The 20,007-nt window shown below is 37.8% G+C and overlaps 1 protein-coding gene across 3 annotated transcripts in view; it reads left to right on the plus strand.

Annotated features, from left to right (window-relative positions):
• Window positions 1-19,026, plus strand: part of CSPP1 (centrosome and spindle pole associated protein 1) — a 61,872-nt gene extending 42,846 nt beyond the window's left edge. For 2 of the 3 annotated variants that reach the window (XM_053965824.1, XM_053965833.1), the window contains 11 exons: window positions 146-292; window positions 1,062-1,166; window positions 2,204-2,270; window positions 3,674-3,794; window positions 4,503-4,648; window positions 5,184-5,324; window positions 9,091-9,146; window positions 10,412-10,475; window positions 13,932-14,041; window positions 14,200-14,350; window positions 18,235-19,026. In XM_053965824.1, the coding sequence (XP_053821799.1) occupies window positions 146-292; window positions 1,062-1,166; window positions 2,204-2,270; window positions 3,674-3,794; window positions 4,503-4,648; window positions 5,184-5,324; window positions 9,091-9,146; window positions 10,412-10,475; window positions 13,932-14,041; window positions 14,200-14,350; window positions 18,235-18,449 (1,323 nt within the window). In that variant the 3' untranslated portion in view covers window positions 18,450-19,026. The remainder of the gene's footprint in view (window positions 1-145; window positions 293-1,061; window positions 1,167-2,203; window positions 2,271-3,673; window positions 3,795-4,502; window positions 4,649-5,183; window positions 5,325-9,090; window positions 9,147-10,411; window positions 10,476-13,931; window positions 14,042-14,199; window positions 14,351-18,234) is intronic. The other variant, XM_053965815.1, reaches the window with a different exon arrangement.
• The last annotated feature ends 981 nt before the right edge of the window (window positions 19,027-20,007 follow it).

Consider the following 20,007-nt stretch of genomic DNA (forward strand, 5'->3'; position numbering starts at 1 on the left):
TTTTAATTTGGGTATTTAAAGTCAGACTAATGAAATATGCTTTTTTATTTCATACTAATCACTTTGATGTGTAATTTTAACTTCTCAAAGAGAAAGAAAACAAATTTTTAATTGAGCCTTTTTTTATGTATTAATTATGTTACAGCGAAGATTGAAAAATAAAGAATTAATTCAATTAGATGAAGAAAGGAAAAAAGAGGCAGAAAAACAAGGAAAAGAAAAAGAAGAAAAGCAAGAGGAACAATTGAGACAGTATTTTGAGAAAGAAAAGATGGAAGAGGAAAAGAAGATGGTATGTTAAGTGACTTTTCTTAGAAAACTTTAAAAAATAACTGGATTTTAAGAAAATCACATGATTTCATAGACCTCTACCTGCAGTGTTGTTCCCCTCTCAGTTTATCAAACTGCAGTATACTTAATGCACAGAGAACAGAAAAAATGGAAAAATCAGACATACTGCAGTAGAAACTTATCTTGTTGATCAAATTTGCATTAAAATATAGTAAGAGCAAGATGAATAATCTGCACTCAATAGTTGATTTTTATATCTGCTATGAAATACTGTGAACTGCATTTGCTGAGGTGTAAATATAAATAAAATTGTTTATTAGAGGACTAGTAGGACTGTTCATCTTAAACAGTGGTGGTTTCGGTAATTTTATTATTTTCCTTTGACCTGGATGATGTAAGAAATCCATCACATAGATTTTGTCCATCAGAATCCTAAGTAAATTATAAAACTCCCTCTCTTATAAAATTTGTACTAAATTTCTGTAATTTCTCTAAAATGACAGATACAAAGGAAGTGTCTAGAGGAAAAAAGATATATAACTGAAATATTAAAAAAAAGTATTAAAATTTCTAGAGGTAGGAAAAAAGTATTAAAGTTTCTCTAGGTAGAAAACAAAAATCACATTAAATAATTTTTGCAGTTGTTTTATGCACTTAGGAACATTTCTTTCTGTCAGAGGGAAAACACTAACAAAACTTTGCCTGTCCAAAATAACACTTTATTCAAAAGCTATAGGGATGTAGTTTCAGCCTTGGTTTCCTCCCTGCAGTTGTCACGACAATCTTCACCCGTCATTCCCGCTCTGAAGAACAAATCAGTAAGAAAAGAAGAAAGGATTCCCTCTGCTGAGAGCCATCTGTCTTACTATGCACAAGTATGATTGTTACACCAAACTTCTACTGGTTTATTTAAGAAAGTACTGTGTATGAAATCATGCCAGGTTTTTCAAGTTTGCCAGTTATTACTGGAATGCCATGGATAACAAGACAGTCTTTACATTAATCAGTCTTGGAGCTCTGAAATTTAAGGTTAAATTATATTTCAAGTATTGAAGAATTTTTTTTGGCGGTGTGTTATTTTTTTTTCTGCATGTGCATTTTCTGTAGGAATGAGTACCTCATTTTTGAGAGGACATACGCTGTCCAGACCCTTACCAGGGGTCTGATGATCTCAATATTTAGGATAAGAAGGTTTACATATAATCTAGCAGCTCATCGTTCTCACTCACAGAAGAGCTTTGCTTAGGCATGAAGTTTAATAGTTAATTTGCAGCTACTGACATTCTTGTGTAATCTTTATGTTTTTCAAAGTACAAGAATATTATTACTCCTAATATGCTTTGCCTTCTTCTCTGTATCACAAATGAGTTACAGTAGTGGTTCTGAGACCTCTCGTTTCTTTTACTTGATAGTCTTCTCTGGAGCTTTTTTGGCTTTTAAAAGAAACTTCTAGAAGAGAGTAGATTAAATAATTGTTTATGATATTTGAATCTCAGGCCATAGTTCTGTCTTTCTATTGAGAAAGTGTTTGTTTATTTGTTTTTTACCAACTTTGTCTGAACTGAGCTAAATACTTTATAGTGCAGTTTCAGAGAATATTTTATGTCACACTTTAAACCCTAAATTTCCTAAATATGAAGAATGCTCTGGAAGTAGGTCAGTTTTATTTTTTCAGCAGTACTTGGAATAGATTTGTTTAGAACTCTGAATAGTTCATTATAGGTATTGTCATAGTAATTTGGATTATACATTGAAAGATCAGATTTAAAAAAAACCATAGGCATTCACAACCTGTAAGGTTACTGTTCTGACTTCCACCTGTTAATGTAAATTAGCTGTAAAATAAGGAAATAAAATGTACTGCAATTTCTTCCCTTTACAAATTACATTTCATATTGATGATGATCACTAGGATCCTCCACAGCCCAGAGCTCCTTCTCCACCTGTCCCTGCTAGAAGAAATCAGCTGCGTTCATTAGGTGGGTATTTGTCCTCATTGCAAACTCACTTTCTGTTACAACAAAACCCTTCTCTGTTACAGTTCCTTTTCTTGCCTGCAAAGAAAGAGTCCTTTAAATTTTGCATTTCTGTCTAGGTGTTTTCTCTCTCTTAGTACTATTAATATATTAATATGATATGTCTGAATTTTTAACACAAAAGTGCATTCATTATGTGTCATCATAAGGATATATGTTTTTGTAAAAACTCTGATATTGGAATAGTCTGCATGGGAAGTGCTGGATCTCTTGGAACAGTGGTACCACTGTGACCAGAATATGGCAAAATGGCAAAGTTTTGGATTGGCTGAGTAAGGGATTAGACTTTCAGAGTGTACAGCACTGCAGCTCTAACTCTTAAATTCTACCTATGTTTGTTAGCCTGCTTAATCCTCTCCTCATTCCTCTTAGCTTTCACTGGTTGTTCTAAAATTCAGATGTGCTGGAAGGGTCTCCTTTGGGTTTTTTATATTAGTTATCCTGACAATATGTGGGTGGAAAGCAGTAATTTTTCTGCTGATACTTTTTTTTACAAGTATATACGAAACAACACATGAAATGTACCAGTAAGTGATGTCCTACAAATGCTAGCCTGCAGCAGGAAGTACCTGAGGCCATTCCACAAGTCCTTGTGGATTTTGGAGACACAGTGGTTCTTAATGCAGCCATTGGAAATTGATTGACTCAGACCTTCTGTAATGAGAGAAATAAAGACATACAAAGTGAGTCTCGTGTTTGAGGATTTAAACTAGTAAGACTTACCTGCTAAGTTCTGTACACTAAAGTCTAAAAGTCAGTCAAATATCAAACTATAAGTATGTTATTTGGAAAATGAGGCATTTCTGAAACAGGTTTAACTTGTGGAGGAATGCTATCCTGATAACAAAAACCAGCATAGACTCAAAGCAGGTCTGAAAAGTCAACATAAGCATGTAATAAAAATTGAAGTTAGAACTCTTGACCACTTAAGAGAATCTGCATACACCCAACTTTTTAGTCAAGAAAAAAAAATTATGTGGAGTGTTTGCAGATACCACTGTAGTTCCTGTTATCTGAGGACTGTGTAGGTTTGCATATTTCAAATTAAGGCTATTTACTGGCAACACCCACTTGTATTCCATAGCTTTTCCTTTTTTAAATACAGCGAAACATTTCCAGTGACATTTGTATGTTTTCTGCTGTTTAGGGGTTCTGGTCCTTGTGCTGTCTCAAAATATAAACTCTGATCTTATTTCTAGTGTATGAAATATTGTGATTTTTGCATTTGTACAATCCTTGTTTTAATTAACATTTCCTCATATCTGTTTTTTCCCTTTATTTTTTTACTTATGTTTAAAAGTTGCTCTGACATGCCTTATTTTTAAATTATTTGTGCTAAATTCCAGAGGAAAGGAAGAATGTGATCAACGAATTATCAGAGATGAGGAAACAGCTTCGTAGTGAAGAGAGGCGGCTGCAGGAACAGTTGCTAAATGTGGCCAGTCATGATAATGTACCAATTACACGGTAAGAATTTAATCTTCTGTTTCCAAAGCTAGATTTTTCACAGGAACGTACTGTGTATTACTAGCTAGTATTAGTTGACCAATACACATGAGTAGAATTAAAATATCAAGGTAGAACTTGTATATAATTTTTTTTCATTTTTTTCTAATGTGTTTGGGTTTTTTCCAAGACTTTTCCTAAAATTTATTTTAAGAATGGCTGTACAGGTGAGATAGGAAGTTGCAATGCTCTGTGTTGAAAAGTGGTCTAAAACAGATGTCTAAGGCAGAATTATCCCTCATTACCTTTTTTTTTCTAGGGCATAATTTGTGCCTGTAAACTGCAGTACTACAACTGCTGAATATGCTTATGAATACTGTACTGTTGTGGAAGTCCTTTCTTTCTTACTAAAAAATCGTATTCTCTTTATTTAATACATTTGGTTTGCTTCCAAAATGTATTAGCTAATCATACCAATTAGGTGGAAAAGACACAACTAATTACCAGCCTTAGTTCCACTCTATAAAGTATGAGGGTTTTTTAATGTTAAGCAGGTTATCTCTTATTTATAACACAGTGTGCAGTGTCATTATTTTCAAATTTATTTTCCTCTTTTGATAGCTTTATTTAAAGATAAAAGATCTGAACATTTTCAGTGTTATATTTCCATCCAACTCGTTAATAGTATGGTGTTAAATTGCTTTCTGTTTGTTTTACAAACCTGTCAAGCAGGAGGAGAGAGAAGAATCCAAGGGACATATTTGAGATGGCCAGGCTTCGTCTGCAAGCTCCAGTTCGGCGACCTTCCTTAAAGGAGGCAGAAGATCCTGTCAATATACAGAATATCTGGGAATTTAATGAACTTAAATACAAAGGCAGGTAGATCTTCTTGTTACTGATGAAAAAGGGTAGGGAAACATCTTCCTTCTCCTCTAGCTTCCATTCCACGCAGGATTTAAAGACAAAAATTAGGCTTTTCATGAGCTACTGCCCATGCAATCCACTTCATGGGCATATTTTGTTTGTGTGTGTGTATCTCTCTGTGGGGCTATTCCTGCAATTCCATGGAATTCTTGGCCTCACAATGCTGTGTCATCACTTAGAGCACTGACCTGTCTTCCAGTCCCTGCTGCTTAAACTTCTTGTGCATTTGATACCATGGTGTTACTGAAAATAGACTGAGTTTGACTTTTTTACCAACCAACAAATAATGTTTCTGTGTGATGTTCTGTTTATTCTTTACCTGAAAACGTGTATTTTTAATATAGTAAAATTGTAAAATCATTACTAAGTTGCTCATCCTCTTGGCTGTTAAATTTTTAATATTTTTCATGACAGATATTTCTTTTAAAATGTTTTTCAGAAATGTTAATTTAGGGAATAAACATAAATTTCATATCTTTGCTCTAGATCCTGAAACACGTATGGTCTTGAGGCACATGTATCCTGATCCTCCAAAAGATGACCAGACTCTAGAGATTCAACAGCAGGCACTGTTGAGGGAGCAGCAGAGGAAACTTGACAAAATGAGAATGAGGAGAGAAACAGAAGGTAAGGAATGAATGCTTTGAGATAACCAAAAATCTTTGAAATTATGTGGTTTGTATTTGATAAGAATTAAAACCCACTAGCACTAGTTTCACTTCTTTCAAGTGCACTGTCAGCCCTGTATGAGACAGTAAAACACCAGAGCACTGAAAGTCTATCATAATGTAAACATAAAAATGATAGAGTGTTTGGGGGAGCTTTTGTGGTTTTGTACTTGTTTTTGGGGGTTTTTAATGACTTGTTAATTACATGACTGTTTCTCTTTGGTTCCCTGAAAGTAATTTAACTAGTGCCTCATACTTCAAAAATTTTAAAGGAAAAGTAGTTTTGTTTCTGTTTCTTGGAGAAAACCACAGAAGAGTGAAACTCTTTTGCTGAACTGTGAAAAAAGTGTTAGCAGGTAAGATCCATGGAGCAACTCTTGAGTTCTCATGGAGGAAGTAGGATTGCTTTGAACTGTGAATTGATTAAAACACAGCCAGTGTATCTTCACCTTGATCCCCTTTTAATGGATGAATTTTTTTTTTTATTTCCATTATCTTGGGTTGATTTATTTTAAAGTTTCAGAAACCTGTATCCATAAAAAGCCTTTGCTTTAGAAACCACATGTGAGATACCGTAACTACTTGGAGGTTCTGGAAGGAAAACGTTGCTTGTATCACTAAATAGAGATGATCCTAAGATAGTAAACATCAGCAGCCTAACATAGAAAATATTTTGGCTGCATATTGCAGAAGGAGTGAAAAGTAGATGTATTACCCCTTTTTTTGCACGCTACAATTAATTCCAAATGTAAGGTTCATTCAGGTATCTTTTACAAACAGTCATGAAGGAGCAGTATTTCCAGTTTTAGAGGATATTTAAAATTATAATGAGAGTTGCTTAAAGCTGCACAAATGAACTCAGTTTTGAGTGCAAGATGCAGATTTCTTGGAAAAGTGTTTGCCTCTGTAATTCAGACTGGCCTAACTAAATTTTTGAAGAGAAAGTAACTTTATTTCTGTGGTGGCTTAGCCTGTGCTAGCAGCCAGACTCCCACGTGGCTGCTCTCTTGCTTATGTCTCCTCACTCCTGCCCTTTGGGGAAACAGGAAGAATAAAGCCTGTTGGCCAAGGTGCAGATGGGGAGATTGGTTAGCAGCTGCTGTTGTGGGCAAAACAGACCTGACTTGGGGAAAATTAATCTAATTACTATAAGCCTAAATATTTGATTACTGACTTTGAGTAGCAGAAAAAAAAAACAAAACATGAAGCTTGCACCTTTTCTAGCCCCTTTCCTGTGTCCAATTTCACTCCTTCATTCTCAGTGTCCCTACTCCCCTTCCTTGGTACCAAGTTACTTCTGTGATGCAATGAGTGATGTCAGGCTTGGGAAGGGGCCGTTTTGGTCATTACACAGCAGTTTCTCTCTGCTGCTTCTGTCTTCTTGCACCTTTCAATCTGCTCTACCATAGTGTCCTTCAGGGGCTGCAGGGGAATCTCTGCTCTGGCACCTGAGCACTTTTCCTCCTCCTTCTTCTCTGGCCTTGGTGCCTCCAGGGCTGCTTCTCACAGATTTGTCCTCAGTCCTACTGCCATGGTTTGATTTGCTCTTTCTCACATTTGTTTGCAGAGGCATCACAAACATGACTGATAGGCCCTGCTCTGTCCTGCAGCTGCTCCATTGTGGCAACAGCTGTGCCCAGCACAGGGTATCACCTGGCATCTTCCCACAGCCCCCCACCTTGCCACAGTTACCCATGGAATTGCTCCTTAGACTTTATTAGCCTTAGGTGAACGTTGGGCATTAAATAAAACCAAGCACATGTGGAAAGAAAATATTTACATTTTTGCATACTGCTTTGGAAAAACTGAATGCCTCTTCTGATCACTGGAGCTTTGATGCTTGCACCTGTTAGCTGTTGCCAGATCTGTAAGATTAATTGAATTGATACCAAGATGTGAAGGGTGACAGCTGTGTTTTGTTCAGTATCCTGAGTGTTAAAGATGATTCCTGTTCTATCTTGGACAGATGAGCTAGTGTTCAAGCAATGTGGGCCATATTGCTTATGGATAATAGAACATCACAGTTGTAAATAAGTATATCTGTATCACATTCTGTGTTGATTATATGGTTGTGAGTATCTTTTAATGCCTAAATGGAATGTATAGGCTTGACTTCAGTCTTCCTCTTTATGAGATTGACTGAAATGCTGAAAAATAATTCACTGGCTTCAGCTGAGATCTCTCTGGGGCTTGGTTCTGGTTTTCTGCCATTAGAATATTTTTAATAGGCCAGTCTGAGAAAGCTTTCATTCAATGTTTTCTGCAGAGAAACCTCCACCATCTAGAAAGCAAATTTGCCTTTTCCATTAATTTCAAGCACATGGAGTCATTTAGACTTCTGCTAATGGATAATGTAGGCTTCTATGATGACATCCGAGGAAAGGTCTCTTCAGGTTGGATTCATTGATAGACAGGCAACTGATTTTTATAAGTATTTTCTACTGATGCTTCTGGAGGCTCCTTAAACAGCTTTTTCTCTTTCTCTCTCCTACTGCTTTACAACATCATTTAACTTTATAGTCTGTTACTGAGTACCTAGCAAGAGAATTAGTTGCCATCTCTCTGTTTCCAGTTTATTTTCCTCAGAGACAAATTCATCACCTTCCTCTTGCTGAAAATAGATGAGTGGTTTTATTGTAAGGCAGAAAGAAGGATGAATTAAAGCAGTATGTACTTTTGTACAGTGGGTGAAATAATGTGTTATGGGCTGTTGTGGCAAAGGCATACCTTTTTTCCCACACTATGTGTAAGTGTTCTTTGCCTTACATGTTTTTTATACAGTTTTCCTTCTGATATGTTTGTTTTTCTCTTTGTGTGAAAGAGGAATATGTTGACTGTTAATGAAACTATAAACTGAGAAATCAATGTTTTAAATATGCCAAGTTTTTAAATGCTAGCTGTGGCCCTATAAAGGAGGCAGTCTTTTGCAGACTTCTGGATGATTATTATTCTGGGGGATGTGAGGGAAGGCCCCAAGAGCAGGTTTGATGTTGCTTTGCTGCAGTGCTGGGTGCTGCTTGGTGGGAGCAGTGTGACAGGAATGGGCTGGGAGTCAGGCCAGGAGGACTGACAGCCCATGTACTCTGATGCTGGACAGAAGGTCAGCTACACACTGAGTAAGGTGTTGTTTCTTGCATCTCTGCCTCAAAAACAATCTAATAAAATAATTTATTTGGAAACTAAAACTAAATAAGAAAGTAACTTCAGTTCTGCTTCTTACTTCTGCTGCATTTCCAGCAGGCATTGGGTCATTGTTAGCTTAAATTTCAGGATGGTTGTCTGTGCTCTTCAGAACTGAGGTTTTTATCCCAAGATAAAAGCATATATATTCTTACCACTTTCCTGTGTGAAATGATCTCTGTCTGGTTCAACTTCCCTTTGAAGGCTGGAAGAGTGCTGTGCTTAGCATGTTGAATGTGCATTTACTCTTGGGGCTTTCTGCAGTCCCTGCTGTGGTTGTTATTCCCTGCCAGGAGCCAAAAAACAGAAGTAATAGACTACAGATTTCTGTTTGATTTCTCTGATTCTACTTAAATTTACATAAGGAAACTGGAATAATTGTTGCATTCAAATATCTTAAAAACCCATTCCTTCAGCACAATTTATGTATATTTAAAGATGTAATGCATACTGATCTTCATTTTTGCAATAATAAGCTGATAAAATATGTTTTGTGGTTAGCTATTTTTATGTCAACACTGTTGTTTTGTCTCTTGTCTGTGTAGCTTTTGATGATCAAGAGGATTCTGCTTTGGACAGCTACCCACAAACTATGGGCCTGGTAAGAATAAAAGGTTTTTTATTATATTACTTTTTCAAGTGTGAGAAATATTATGTCTTTCACTGATTTGGAGAAAGGAATGACAGTTAACAAGACAACAAACTAATTTATTTATTTTTCTGGTCCACACAAACGACAGCTTCTTTAAATTTGACATAGAAGTTGCTTATCTTGTATATAGAGATGGCTTAATTCTTTCTTCCTTTTATTCATTGGTACTTATTTTATATTCATATGGTGTTAGATTGCTGCTGGGGGGTGAGAAGTAGTAGCAAAAGCCAAGCCAGAAGCAGTTGCTCTGAATTCGGGTGGTTTAAGTGATGCACTTGGCCAGTCAAGAATTGGATCTGTTCTCAGATGGAAAATTTATTTTCTGACTTGGTGAAAAGAGCAAAATAAAGTGCTATCAAATTAGAATCCTGTACTAACCCAAAATACTGAATAACAGAGTTCAGTTTATTTCATGGGAATATGAAACAATGGAATACAAGTGACTGTGCAACAGCAAAGGCATTAATCTCGAGGATAATACTATAACTAAATGCAGAAATGAAACAGTTTTTATTTTAAAAAATAATCACATTAATGCACTTTATAGTTGTAATTTAATGCCTGAAATTATCATTCAGAGCAATGCTTTGCAGTAAAAGATTTGTTCTCTCTTGTTCTGTTTCCTCTGATAGTTTCTACTGCTTTGATTTTAGAGCGGGTTTCAACATAAATTATTCCTTAGTAGGATTTCTGTAATAAATGGTTGCAGCTATGATGTGAACTATGAGTATTGGTCTTAGTGCTTGATATTATGATGTAGAAATTTGCTATTTTAATGCTTTAATGTCAAAGATTGTATGTGGTGGGATAAGTTAAACATAAGAAATAATTCTTCATTTGATCAGTACTATATACAAACCTTAAGTGCAAAGCTCACTTTGAGCACTGACTATTCTGAACCTTATGCAGCATGACAAAGATCCATTTCTTGATGGAAATGTCTGTGTTACACAAATTACCACAACAGTTGTCATGTGTAAGCAGTTTCAGCAAAAGTAAAAAAAAAACAAACCCTAATGCTTAAAGAGAATATGAGTTCTTTAAAAATGTATTGGGATTTTAGAACCACAAAGTCAGGGATAGTAGAATATTAACAATGTAGAGGTGCTCTTTTCTTTGGAGAAGTTTGGCAATTAATTTACATTAATTATCATTTGGCTCCAGAAATGTACTGAAGCCTCTGAATTTCCATTTTTTCTGTTTCACTTTTGTAGTTCAGGAACAAATCGAACGAATTCCAGAAAAATTCACTGTTGGAATCGGATAGTGCTTTTATTGGTGAGTTTATACCTCCCCTTAACCATGTTGTGAGTGTACAGACATGTGGTTTAGTCTAAAGCTGAGTCTCTAAAATTATTATTACTGTTTTAGAAGTTGCAGTGGTTGTAGCTATGGTGATTGGTTTAAAGTATTAGGAAGTTATGTCTCCAAATTAAAATGCAGAGATTTATGAAATTTTACTGCAGCAAATTTCTGTAGATGACACCTAAATCTAATGATGCTGCTCAGTTACTCTTTACCACCTTACATCTTTCAATGAGAAAGCATCTTTCTCTGCTCTTTGTGCTTTGTCTGGGAGGTTAGTCTTGTCAAGGGACTTTTTTTGACATCTTCCCAGCTTTGAATAAGGAAAAGCTAATATTTATTCAGGAAATGTGTTATAATGGTAGCATTGGCAATGCTTTTCTATTGTTCTGCTGCAAATAATACAATTTATTGACAACCACAGCTTACAATTGCAATCTGTCCACAGTGAAATACTTCAGACAGTCAGCGATTCTTTTCATGGTTATTCTTTTCATTTACAAGCATGCTTGATTTTAAGTATGATTATATGGGTATAAAATAGCAATTCATTCAAAATTAGTCACTTTTCTGCTGTTCACATTTTATTTCATTTCACTTGCAACATTATACTTATAGACATTGTCACTTACTCATCATCTGAAGGAGAAGATTTTTAGTTTTCTAAAGATTTTTGTATAGACGTCTCAAGTAATGTCTCTCTATTCAGCCTTTATATAAGTGGATGTAAAAGTGCTGTTTTATTTCCAGTTACTAGAAAAACCCAACCAGCTCAAGCCTTTACATGTTATTTTCCATTAGCAGGCATTTCAGTATCTTGAAATTTCTTTCAGTCATCTATGAGAAATCATCTTGCAAGGTTTTTATTCTTTGCTGTAGGGGAGATGCAGTAGAGTCCTGTGGGTACTTTTTAATGAAACAGTGTTTCTATAAACTGATGATTATTATCTCTGGCTTTGGTTAAAAACAGATTTTTTTCATTTGAAGTGTTCATTTCAAGCCCATTCTGTTAACGTGCAAGTCCTGGAGTACAGGGTAGAACCTGGCATTGGCAAGAGCACGGAGTGGGGCATTCAGCCTTGTTCAGTGCATTTGGTTCTCTCTGTAGTCTGCAATACCTTCCTTTTCAGATTAAGGATTACTGTGTATTAGTACAGCCCAGGGGTGAAAGGATGCCTCAGGAGAGCCTGTCAGTCTAGGCTGTAGCCAAATATCCCATCTCAGCCAGGACAGGCTCATGGAGAGGAACACAAGATGCAGGGCAGGCATGCAGGGCTCTTCCAGCTTCCAGTGACCTGTAGCTGATTGCATTTCATAAGCCTTGCTAAGCTGGACCATTCACAGGTTGTCTTTCACCAACTGGAATTAGCATTTTTGAATCCCTGTTTACCATCAGCAGAATTGTGTGGATAAATATCCAGCCTGTGCCTTCTATAAACCATGTCCTTTTGTCTGCTGTGAGGCTGCCAGTTCTTTCTTATGGGGTGTTCTTTGTTATTTCCTAAGGTTCATGATATTTATAGTCCTCTCACCCTTTCCCTTCTTCTTCCCATCCACCTGGTACTTGCAGTTTAGTGAGGTGTTTGAGTTAACCTAATATTATTTATTCCCCCCACCCCATTTTTTCCTTTCCCCCCCCAGATCATTTATGGCTGATGAAAACCATGTTTTTCAATAGTGAGCTATATGCATTACCTAAAGATGTGTTATCTTTTGCATTGTTTGGGCTTTATAAATCTCTACTAACATTCTGAATATTAATCTGGTGACTTCCATCTCTGAAATGAAAAATAAAAACTATCATTCTCTGTGTGGGCTGCCTTCTCTGTGAGTTGTGCAGCTCACATTGTCTGAGGGTCTTTGGTGAAATACAGGGGCTGTATTTTAACAGTGTTTGCCATTTCCTAAGAGGAGTGTAACACTACCCTCTGTTTTGCTTGAGGTTTTTTTGACGTGGGTTTAAAATCTAACTCAGTTTTGACATCTATTATGTCAGCATTACATATGAATTTATCTCCTAGGGCTCTGAAATTTGAGGCAGTTAGAAATAAATTAGTTTCTTTTTTCTTTTTTTTTTTTTTGCCTCACTGAAAACCCTAGAATCCATTTGTGTTAATGCAGTGATTTAAAAGCATCTCTGTGCAGTAGGATCTGAATGATGGATGCTTACAGGAATAGGTAGCACCTGATACTGATGATACACTAATGGTACAAATAAATTCTTAAGCTTGTCCTTTGTTGTGACAAATTCACATTGTTAAACCATTTTATATATTCCAAGTAATAGCATTGTTTTGAATATAGCAAAGTTCAGCTGGTCTTGTAGCTGGAATTCTGATACATAATTTGTTAGTATTACACCATTTCAAAATTATGCTTTGATTTTTTTTTATTTGAAACATTTGTGATAAGAGCATGAGTAGTGTTGGTGAAACCGGGGAAGAGAAAAGATGAGAAGAGAATAAAAAATGTATTTTTAGGGAAAAAACCCTGACAATACAAACCTCTTTTTGTTATTCTGAACTTGTTTGGTAGCAATCAAATTTATTTTTCAAACCTAAGTATGTCAATTTTCTACCAAAATAATGGTTTTAATTCTTATGTTTAGAATTTACACACATTTATCCTTTAATTTTTTTTTCTTTATGTGATATACTGGACTAGTCACTTTTCCAAAACATGACTTTGTTGTCACAAAGAGTAGTTGGTGGTAGTGGATTCTGCAGAGGTTTTGTTGAGCAGAATCCTTCCTTTTCCTGGGAGGCTCTGTTCCTGAGGATGCCAGAGGGACTGCAGTAGGAAACAGAGCTCACTGTCTGCACCAAGCAGCAGCAAAGCCATCAGCCAGCCCCAGGCAGGGTTACTGGTCCTGGAGGGAAAACCAAAAGTACTTGTTGGAAACAGTTTGTGCTTGAAACAGTTTCCAGAGTCAGCGAAAGAGGAGGAAATAGACAAGTGTGAAGCAGAGAAATGACCTTAGGGTTCATGTATATTATAAAAAGAGATTAAACTCTTCCCACTGTAATGTGATACAAATATGATCAAAAGGTGTAGTTATTTATTCTTGTATGAACAGCTGCTAACATTTCATTACATGAAAAGGCAGCGATTAGACCAAGGATGTGTGATTAAGGTATAGATTTTGTGATTCCATGTAACACTGTCAGTCCATGTAATGTTATTATATATTTCATGTAACATATTTATTTATGACTCTGATATTCCAAGTGTTCTCTCTTTCAAATAGAGATGCTGTGCTCACTTGAGTACTCATTTACTTTAAAGGTCTGGGTATAAACAAGATTTGCAATGAATACATTCCTATGCTGGAGTCATGTACAAGATATTGGCTTGTTTCAGAACATAAACAGGTTGGAGCACTCTCTGGTATTCCGATTTCTTTGAAAATTATTTCACCTGTTTTTCCAGGTGCTAATGGGGAAATGTTTTCTGCCTTAGAAGAAGTGAATTTATTACCACAGCATCGACTTTCTGCAAGGGAGAGGAGACGGCTGAAGCAGAGAGCTTTGGAGAGCGCTGTACGTGTAAGAACTGACAGATGTAATGTCAGACAGTTCCTTTGCTTCCACAGTGACTCCATGTTATGGCTCCTGAGGGAGTACACGTGTAGTTATTTGCCCTTTTAAAAAGGTTGCTCTTTAACTGAAGGATTTGTGCATTTTTGGATTCCTTGCAGGAGGAAGTTCCACCAGGGCAGACACCGTTGCTGCAGCCTGACAGCGTTTCCTTGCACTCAAACTTCAGCCTGGATGCTGATCAGGTGAAAGGCAAGAACGAGGAACGACTGCACAGACTGACTGAGCTGCAGCAGAAATCTCCTTCCTTGGGTATGCTCCCTGTAGCAGAGACGATGTAGTGAACACTGAGCAATTACAAGAATTAAAGAACAAATAATAATAGGCTTCATGTAGCAGAACAGTGAGCAGTCAGATCAAACACAGGAGTTATTTATAGAGCTCTGTAGCTGGTACAAGGGCAAAGCCCAGCACACCTCAACACAACTTCTTCAGACTAAGTTTAGAGGAGGAGAGTAGAAAAAGATTCTCATATTCCTGTCTGATCAGCCACTCCTACTTGTCCTGTGAGCACCCCTGGAGTGTGAGCAGCAGGGTGGGGATATCCAGCTGCACAGCAGAAACGGCAATAGGAAGAAATAAAACACCCAAGTGATGAATGATGATGAATGATGAGTTTACTGGCATTCCTGGGAGTCAGATGTCTGTGGTCCAACCAGTATGAAGATATGCCAGAGAATTGTGTATGATGAAGTACTTCAGTTTCTAGTTAATTTGATTTTCTAGTGGTTTGTTAATATTAATGATCGTTCAGTATTTGAGTATGGGAGTATTTGATACTGGTACCTCTCACTGCACACACACTTGAATTCATTCCAAGATTCTTACATCAGGTGCTGGGAGTTGTCTTGGAGCATCTCCAGATGCTGGCTGCCTGATCTAGATCCCTTTTGTGTATGAAGTACCAATCATGGCAACCATTAATGGCCTTTAATTTCTCACATGGATTGTGACCCAGTTCATACACTTTGTGCTAATGAATCTTTCATACGAGTCTGAAATCTCCCTTTTTTTGGAGGTAGTTGCTATGCTGTCTAGGCAATTACAGTATCAGTATCCTTTTTATAAACTTAATGAGAGTACAGATGCTGGCAGTATTTTTGATTCTGTTGCTATGGGTACTCTTACAAGCACTTAATCATTTTTTTTTTTTGCTTGTTTTAACCATCTCACTGTGGTTTTAAGTCACTAAAAAAATAAACCCTATTCATATTAATTTTCTTCTATAATCTAAATAAAATCTTTACTAATTTTACTCCACCCAGATATATTTGCTATGTGAACTACTACTACTTCAGTATCTTTGTTGTATTTCACCTCTTTTATAATTTCACCTCATAGTGTATGCACTACACTTTTTATTTTGCTTGCCTTCTGTTTGTCACAGCCTCCAGAGCTTCAGCCTTTAGATATCTATAATTTTGATATGTGTGTGTATATAGATATGTTTTTATATGTCTGTATGTATCTTGCTGTCTGGAGCACATGGGGACCCATCACTCATCCTTAGCATTTGTGTCTCTTGGAAAGGTAGCAATAGATCTCTTGCTAAGCTGTAGTTGTTCAGGCTGCACTGCTGCTTGCCATCCTGTTCCCTCATTGTGCTCAGGGATGTTACAGAAAAAATGAGTGAAGCCAAGTTTTTTTATTCTTTTTCCCTAACAGTCTGGAAGAACCCTTGTGGCATCCTCCTGCTTTCTGAGCAGCCAGGATTGTCATTTCTCCTCTGCCCTCAGAGACACTGCTGAGAGAAAACAAATATATAACTAAGGAACCTGGTTATCTTCCCTTGAAATGACCAGAGATGGCAATTCACAGGCTTTGATAAATTCTAAGAGCTGATCTGGTTCACTAAGGAGGCTCAGTTCACAGCAGTTCACTTTCTCCTATGGGACTGATGTGGAAATCCTAAAGGCATCCTAGTATTGTTTTCTTAATTGGAAAATTAGACAAAAGGAGTCAGGCCTTCTCCTCCATTTTCACCCATCCAGAAAAATTCCCATCAGTGTAGACTTGGTGAATATTTGGGTGATGGAGTCTCTGTCAAGTAAGGTATGTGTGTTCTTAAGGGCATAAACAAGAGCAGGCTCAGATACAGAAGAGGGAATTCTCACAGATTTGGGCACACAAGATGTGCTGCTGTTGGTGTTCTGCAGGAATCCAGGTACCATTCCATTTCTAAACCAGGATTTCATGTTATAGAAAAGCTTTCCTTACCCTCAGCCTCCACATCCAAACTGAATTATCAAGAGTCCCAATGTGTCCCAATTAAGGACAGTTTTTTAGGGAGTGTGCAAAGTGTTGAAATTCATGATGAAGGTTCTGCAGTACAGTTGATCTGCTGGGCTTTCTAAAAGCAGCACCAAGTGAGTCTGATCCAGTGATGTGCACTGTGATCTTACCTCTGGCAGAACAGTTGATCTTGCCTCTGACATCTGCAAGATCTAAAGGCTTTGCTTTAAAGGCAGAAGTAGTTACGTGTGGGGAAATGCAGCCCTCTGGCCTGGACATTCCCAGTTTGTCTCTAAACAACCTTATTTTTATTGTTGCTAGATGTCATCTCTTAAAGCAGCAAACAGAAAATTAATTTTCTTCAGGTATCACTTTTCCTGCTGTGTGCTGTTAACCCCTCTAAACCTACAAATGCAAAAAACTGTGGGTTCCAACCCACAGGAGAGTTGATTTGACCCAGGATTTAGGAGACAAAGAGGTTCACTCTGCCAGCTTCAAGCACAGGAGATGACAGGCCCTAGAGAGAGGGAGGTCTGCTCTCTCTTCTGGTGTTGCAGACAAGTTTTAACCAGACTGGGAGGGCTTGGAGGATGATCAGATCACTGTCTGTGTGATGTGACAGAACTAATGATTCCTGCCAAGTTCTTTTGGAAAAAGAAGTATTTGGCATTTTGTTTTAGAACCTGCAATCCCACCTAACAGACAAAGAGGGAAACTGAGCCCTTGCTCCCAGTGTATGTGGGGTTGTGCAGTTCTGTTCTTCCCTTCATCCCTGCATACCTAACTGCTGCTTCTCCAGGCCTTGGGCTCTCACACCCATGCTTAGACCATCAACTTTCAGTTTTTAATGAGACCCTTCAGAGAAGTTCTGGTTTAAATTCTCATTTTGAAAAAGTCATCATTTTTGCAGAATAAAAATCTGAAATTCGTAAAAATCATCCAAATACATAAATTAATTGACACTTATTAATTGCTTAGGTTAATTATTTAATCACTATAGAATATACAATTTGTTCTGCTTTATTTAGGATGTTTTTGCAAAAATGTTTATTTTCTTTTTGTAATCCAGAGTCTTTAAATTTGTTTCTGCCCAGCTTTTAACACCAAGAAACCAGAACCTCTATACAGATGTGGTTCAGTTTTAAGAGAAAAACATTGCATTTTTCAGTTGTTATAGATAGAGGGCGTTTGTATAATTTTTTTGGTTTAAGTTTGTAAAAAATTAGATGCTGTGAAGCCAAGAAATGAACAGCACAGAGGAACTTACATCTTTATACCCCTTCATATATAGTAAAAGTGTATGTTATTTGATAATCCACACTAAGAACTATTTGTTTAAGGTATTAGATGTATAATTGCTGGCAGAATTGAAACAAGTAATAGTAGAGTTCAGGGTGATAAGGACCCCAAGTTCATAGGCAAGGCAGTTCTGGTTTTTGTTAGGTGGGGCTTGATTTGTAGCTGGAAGATCCCAACTTAGCCAGTTTCAGCATGACATTGCACTGAGGTTGAGCTGTGCTGGGCTGTGATGCATTTGCACTGTTAAGCCAAGTTAAAACAATTCTTCATCAGTAGGAGACTGTCTATACAAGGTTCAGTCAGGCCACTGTGATTGAATGGCCTTATTTTCCCATGCATTTTTATGCACTGACAGATCTGATTCTCCCTAAATAGAAGCTTTTTGGAAAGCAAGAGTCCTCTGCTGAGGACCCACCTCTGCCTGTATCCTTATCCAGTTCCCCAGAGCATCAGCAAAAGTATGCTAAGTAGAAATGTAATTTAAAAGCATTATTATATACATCATTTAAAAGCATTATTGCTGCACTGATTGCAGCCAAGCCTGCCCAGTGTCGTGGTGGGAAGAGCTTCTGTCCCGTCTAACGTGCGTGTTGCTCTCCTCGTAGGTGATGACGTTTCCTTAGGGGACGTGGACGACCTTCTGAAGCGCGCTCAGTCCCAGGCCAGCTCCACGGACACTGTGGCCACAGAGCCCTGGCTGCGACCGGGAACGTCGTCCTCGCTCCGGAGGCTCCTGGCGGAGCAGCCGAGCTCAGCAAAGCTGTCCGCAGAGACCGCGCTCCCGCTGGGCTGGCAGGGCCTCTCCACCGCGCACGGCTGACTCTGCCCGGGGAGCACGGCCGGGGAGGGCGCCTGCCAGGGAATCCCGCAGGGAGAATCCTCTCCCGTGTACAGTGTGTGTAACTGAAAATAGCAATAATAAAGGCTCAGGCACTACAGTAGAACGGAGGTGTAGCACAGGGATGTTTTCTATTCTGTGATGTGGGAAATGGAGGAAAAGCTTGGCAGCTTTTGCACTTTTTATACAACTTAAGTTTCAGCCTCAGAAACAGAGTGTGGTGTGTGTGAATTTGATATTAAATCAAAGATGTTTTTTTAGCTTTATAGTCAAACTCCAAAATTTCTGGCATTAGAGCAGCCCAAGAGCAGAAGGGCATTTTACCCAAAGAGTGAGTAACTTAAACAAGGACACTTAGTTTTCATACAGGATAAAAGCTGTCCTGCATGAAAGCGCAGCTAACACTTTCCTGGGAAAAAATTACTATTAACAATGTGTCTTACATTCCCTAACTTGTTGTGTGCTGAAAATACAGATATTGTTGAATATATTTATGTTTCTGATTGAAGAGTTAATATTTTGTTAAAATTATTTTTGTTATAAAAACTGTGAAAGCCGACTTCGATTTTCTTAATTTATGATTTGCTTCAGCTTTCATTTACTCGTGAACAAACCAGAGTGTTAAGGCTGTCTCCAAAGAAATAAAAACACACAGAAAACCTGTTCATTGAGAGCACAGAGCTTTAGCAAGGAGGACGTGGAGCAAGATTTTAGTTCAGTGAACTACACAACCAAGGTGAAACAGGGGTAATGATGCAACTTTCCTTTTGGTTAGGAAATTCCCATCTAGAGGCCTAAATCTGATCAACAGGGAAAAAAAAAAAAGACCCTTATAAACCACTGATGAAAAACAAGAACTTTTTACAAAGGTCTTTATGTTTACTACATTGCCACCTTCAAGCTTTTGTAAACTGGTCTGAAGGCTACAGCAGTTCCACGATGCTGGCAGGCAATGTTTGCTGACAGATACACTTTCAAACCTGTGTGGAGTTGAGCTTCTTCATGGGTGCTTAGCATGTTCCTTCCCAGAGAGGATTTGCCAGATCAGGGTAATTCTTACCCTGAATTTCTAGCTCAACAGGAAGAAGGTTCATCAGTGTGGGTGTGACAGCAGTGGCCACTCAAGCAGGGGCCTTGGTGCAATCCCTGACCTGGCTGGAGCAGGTACCTCGCACTGCATGGCTGCTTCAGTCTGGACTTCCCAAAGACAGATGAAATAACTTTGTGAAAATGCTTTATAATACACTTACCACCCTCTCATGCCAAAGCCCACCTTATGCTGTTTATACTTTGTCACCTGCTCTGATGGCTGTCTCCAGTTGCCTCCTAAGTTGAAGTCTGAGACACATTCACTGTACCAACTCCAGGCTAGATGCAGAATTTCTCATCTAACTGCCTACAGAGTTTAATTATTAGTGCCTTAATTTTAACCGGAGTTTTTCCCCTGAGAGAAGCATGAAGTGTTCCCCTAAAAAGCCACCCTCATTTCACTGCAGTAAGTTTCATAAATGCCACAGACCAGAAGCTGGCATTCCTTTCC

Source organism: Vidua chalybeata, chromosome 1, assembly GCF_026979565.1.
Source record: "Vidua chalybeata isolate OUT-0048 chromosome 1, bVidCha1 merged haplotype, whole genome shotgun sequence".
In the NCBI taxonomy this organism is placed as follows: domain Eukaryota; kingdom Metazoa; phylum Chordata; class Aves; order Passeriformes; family Viduidae; genus Vidua; species Vidua chalybeata.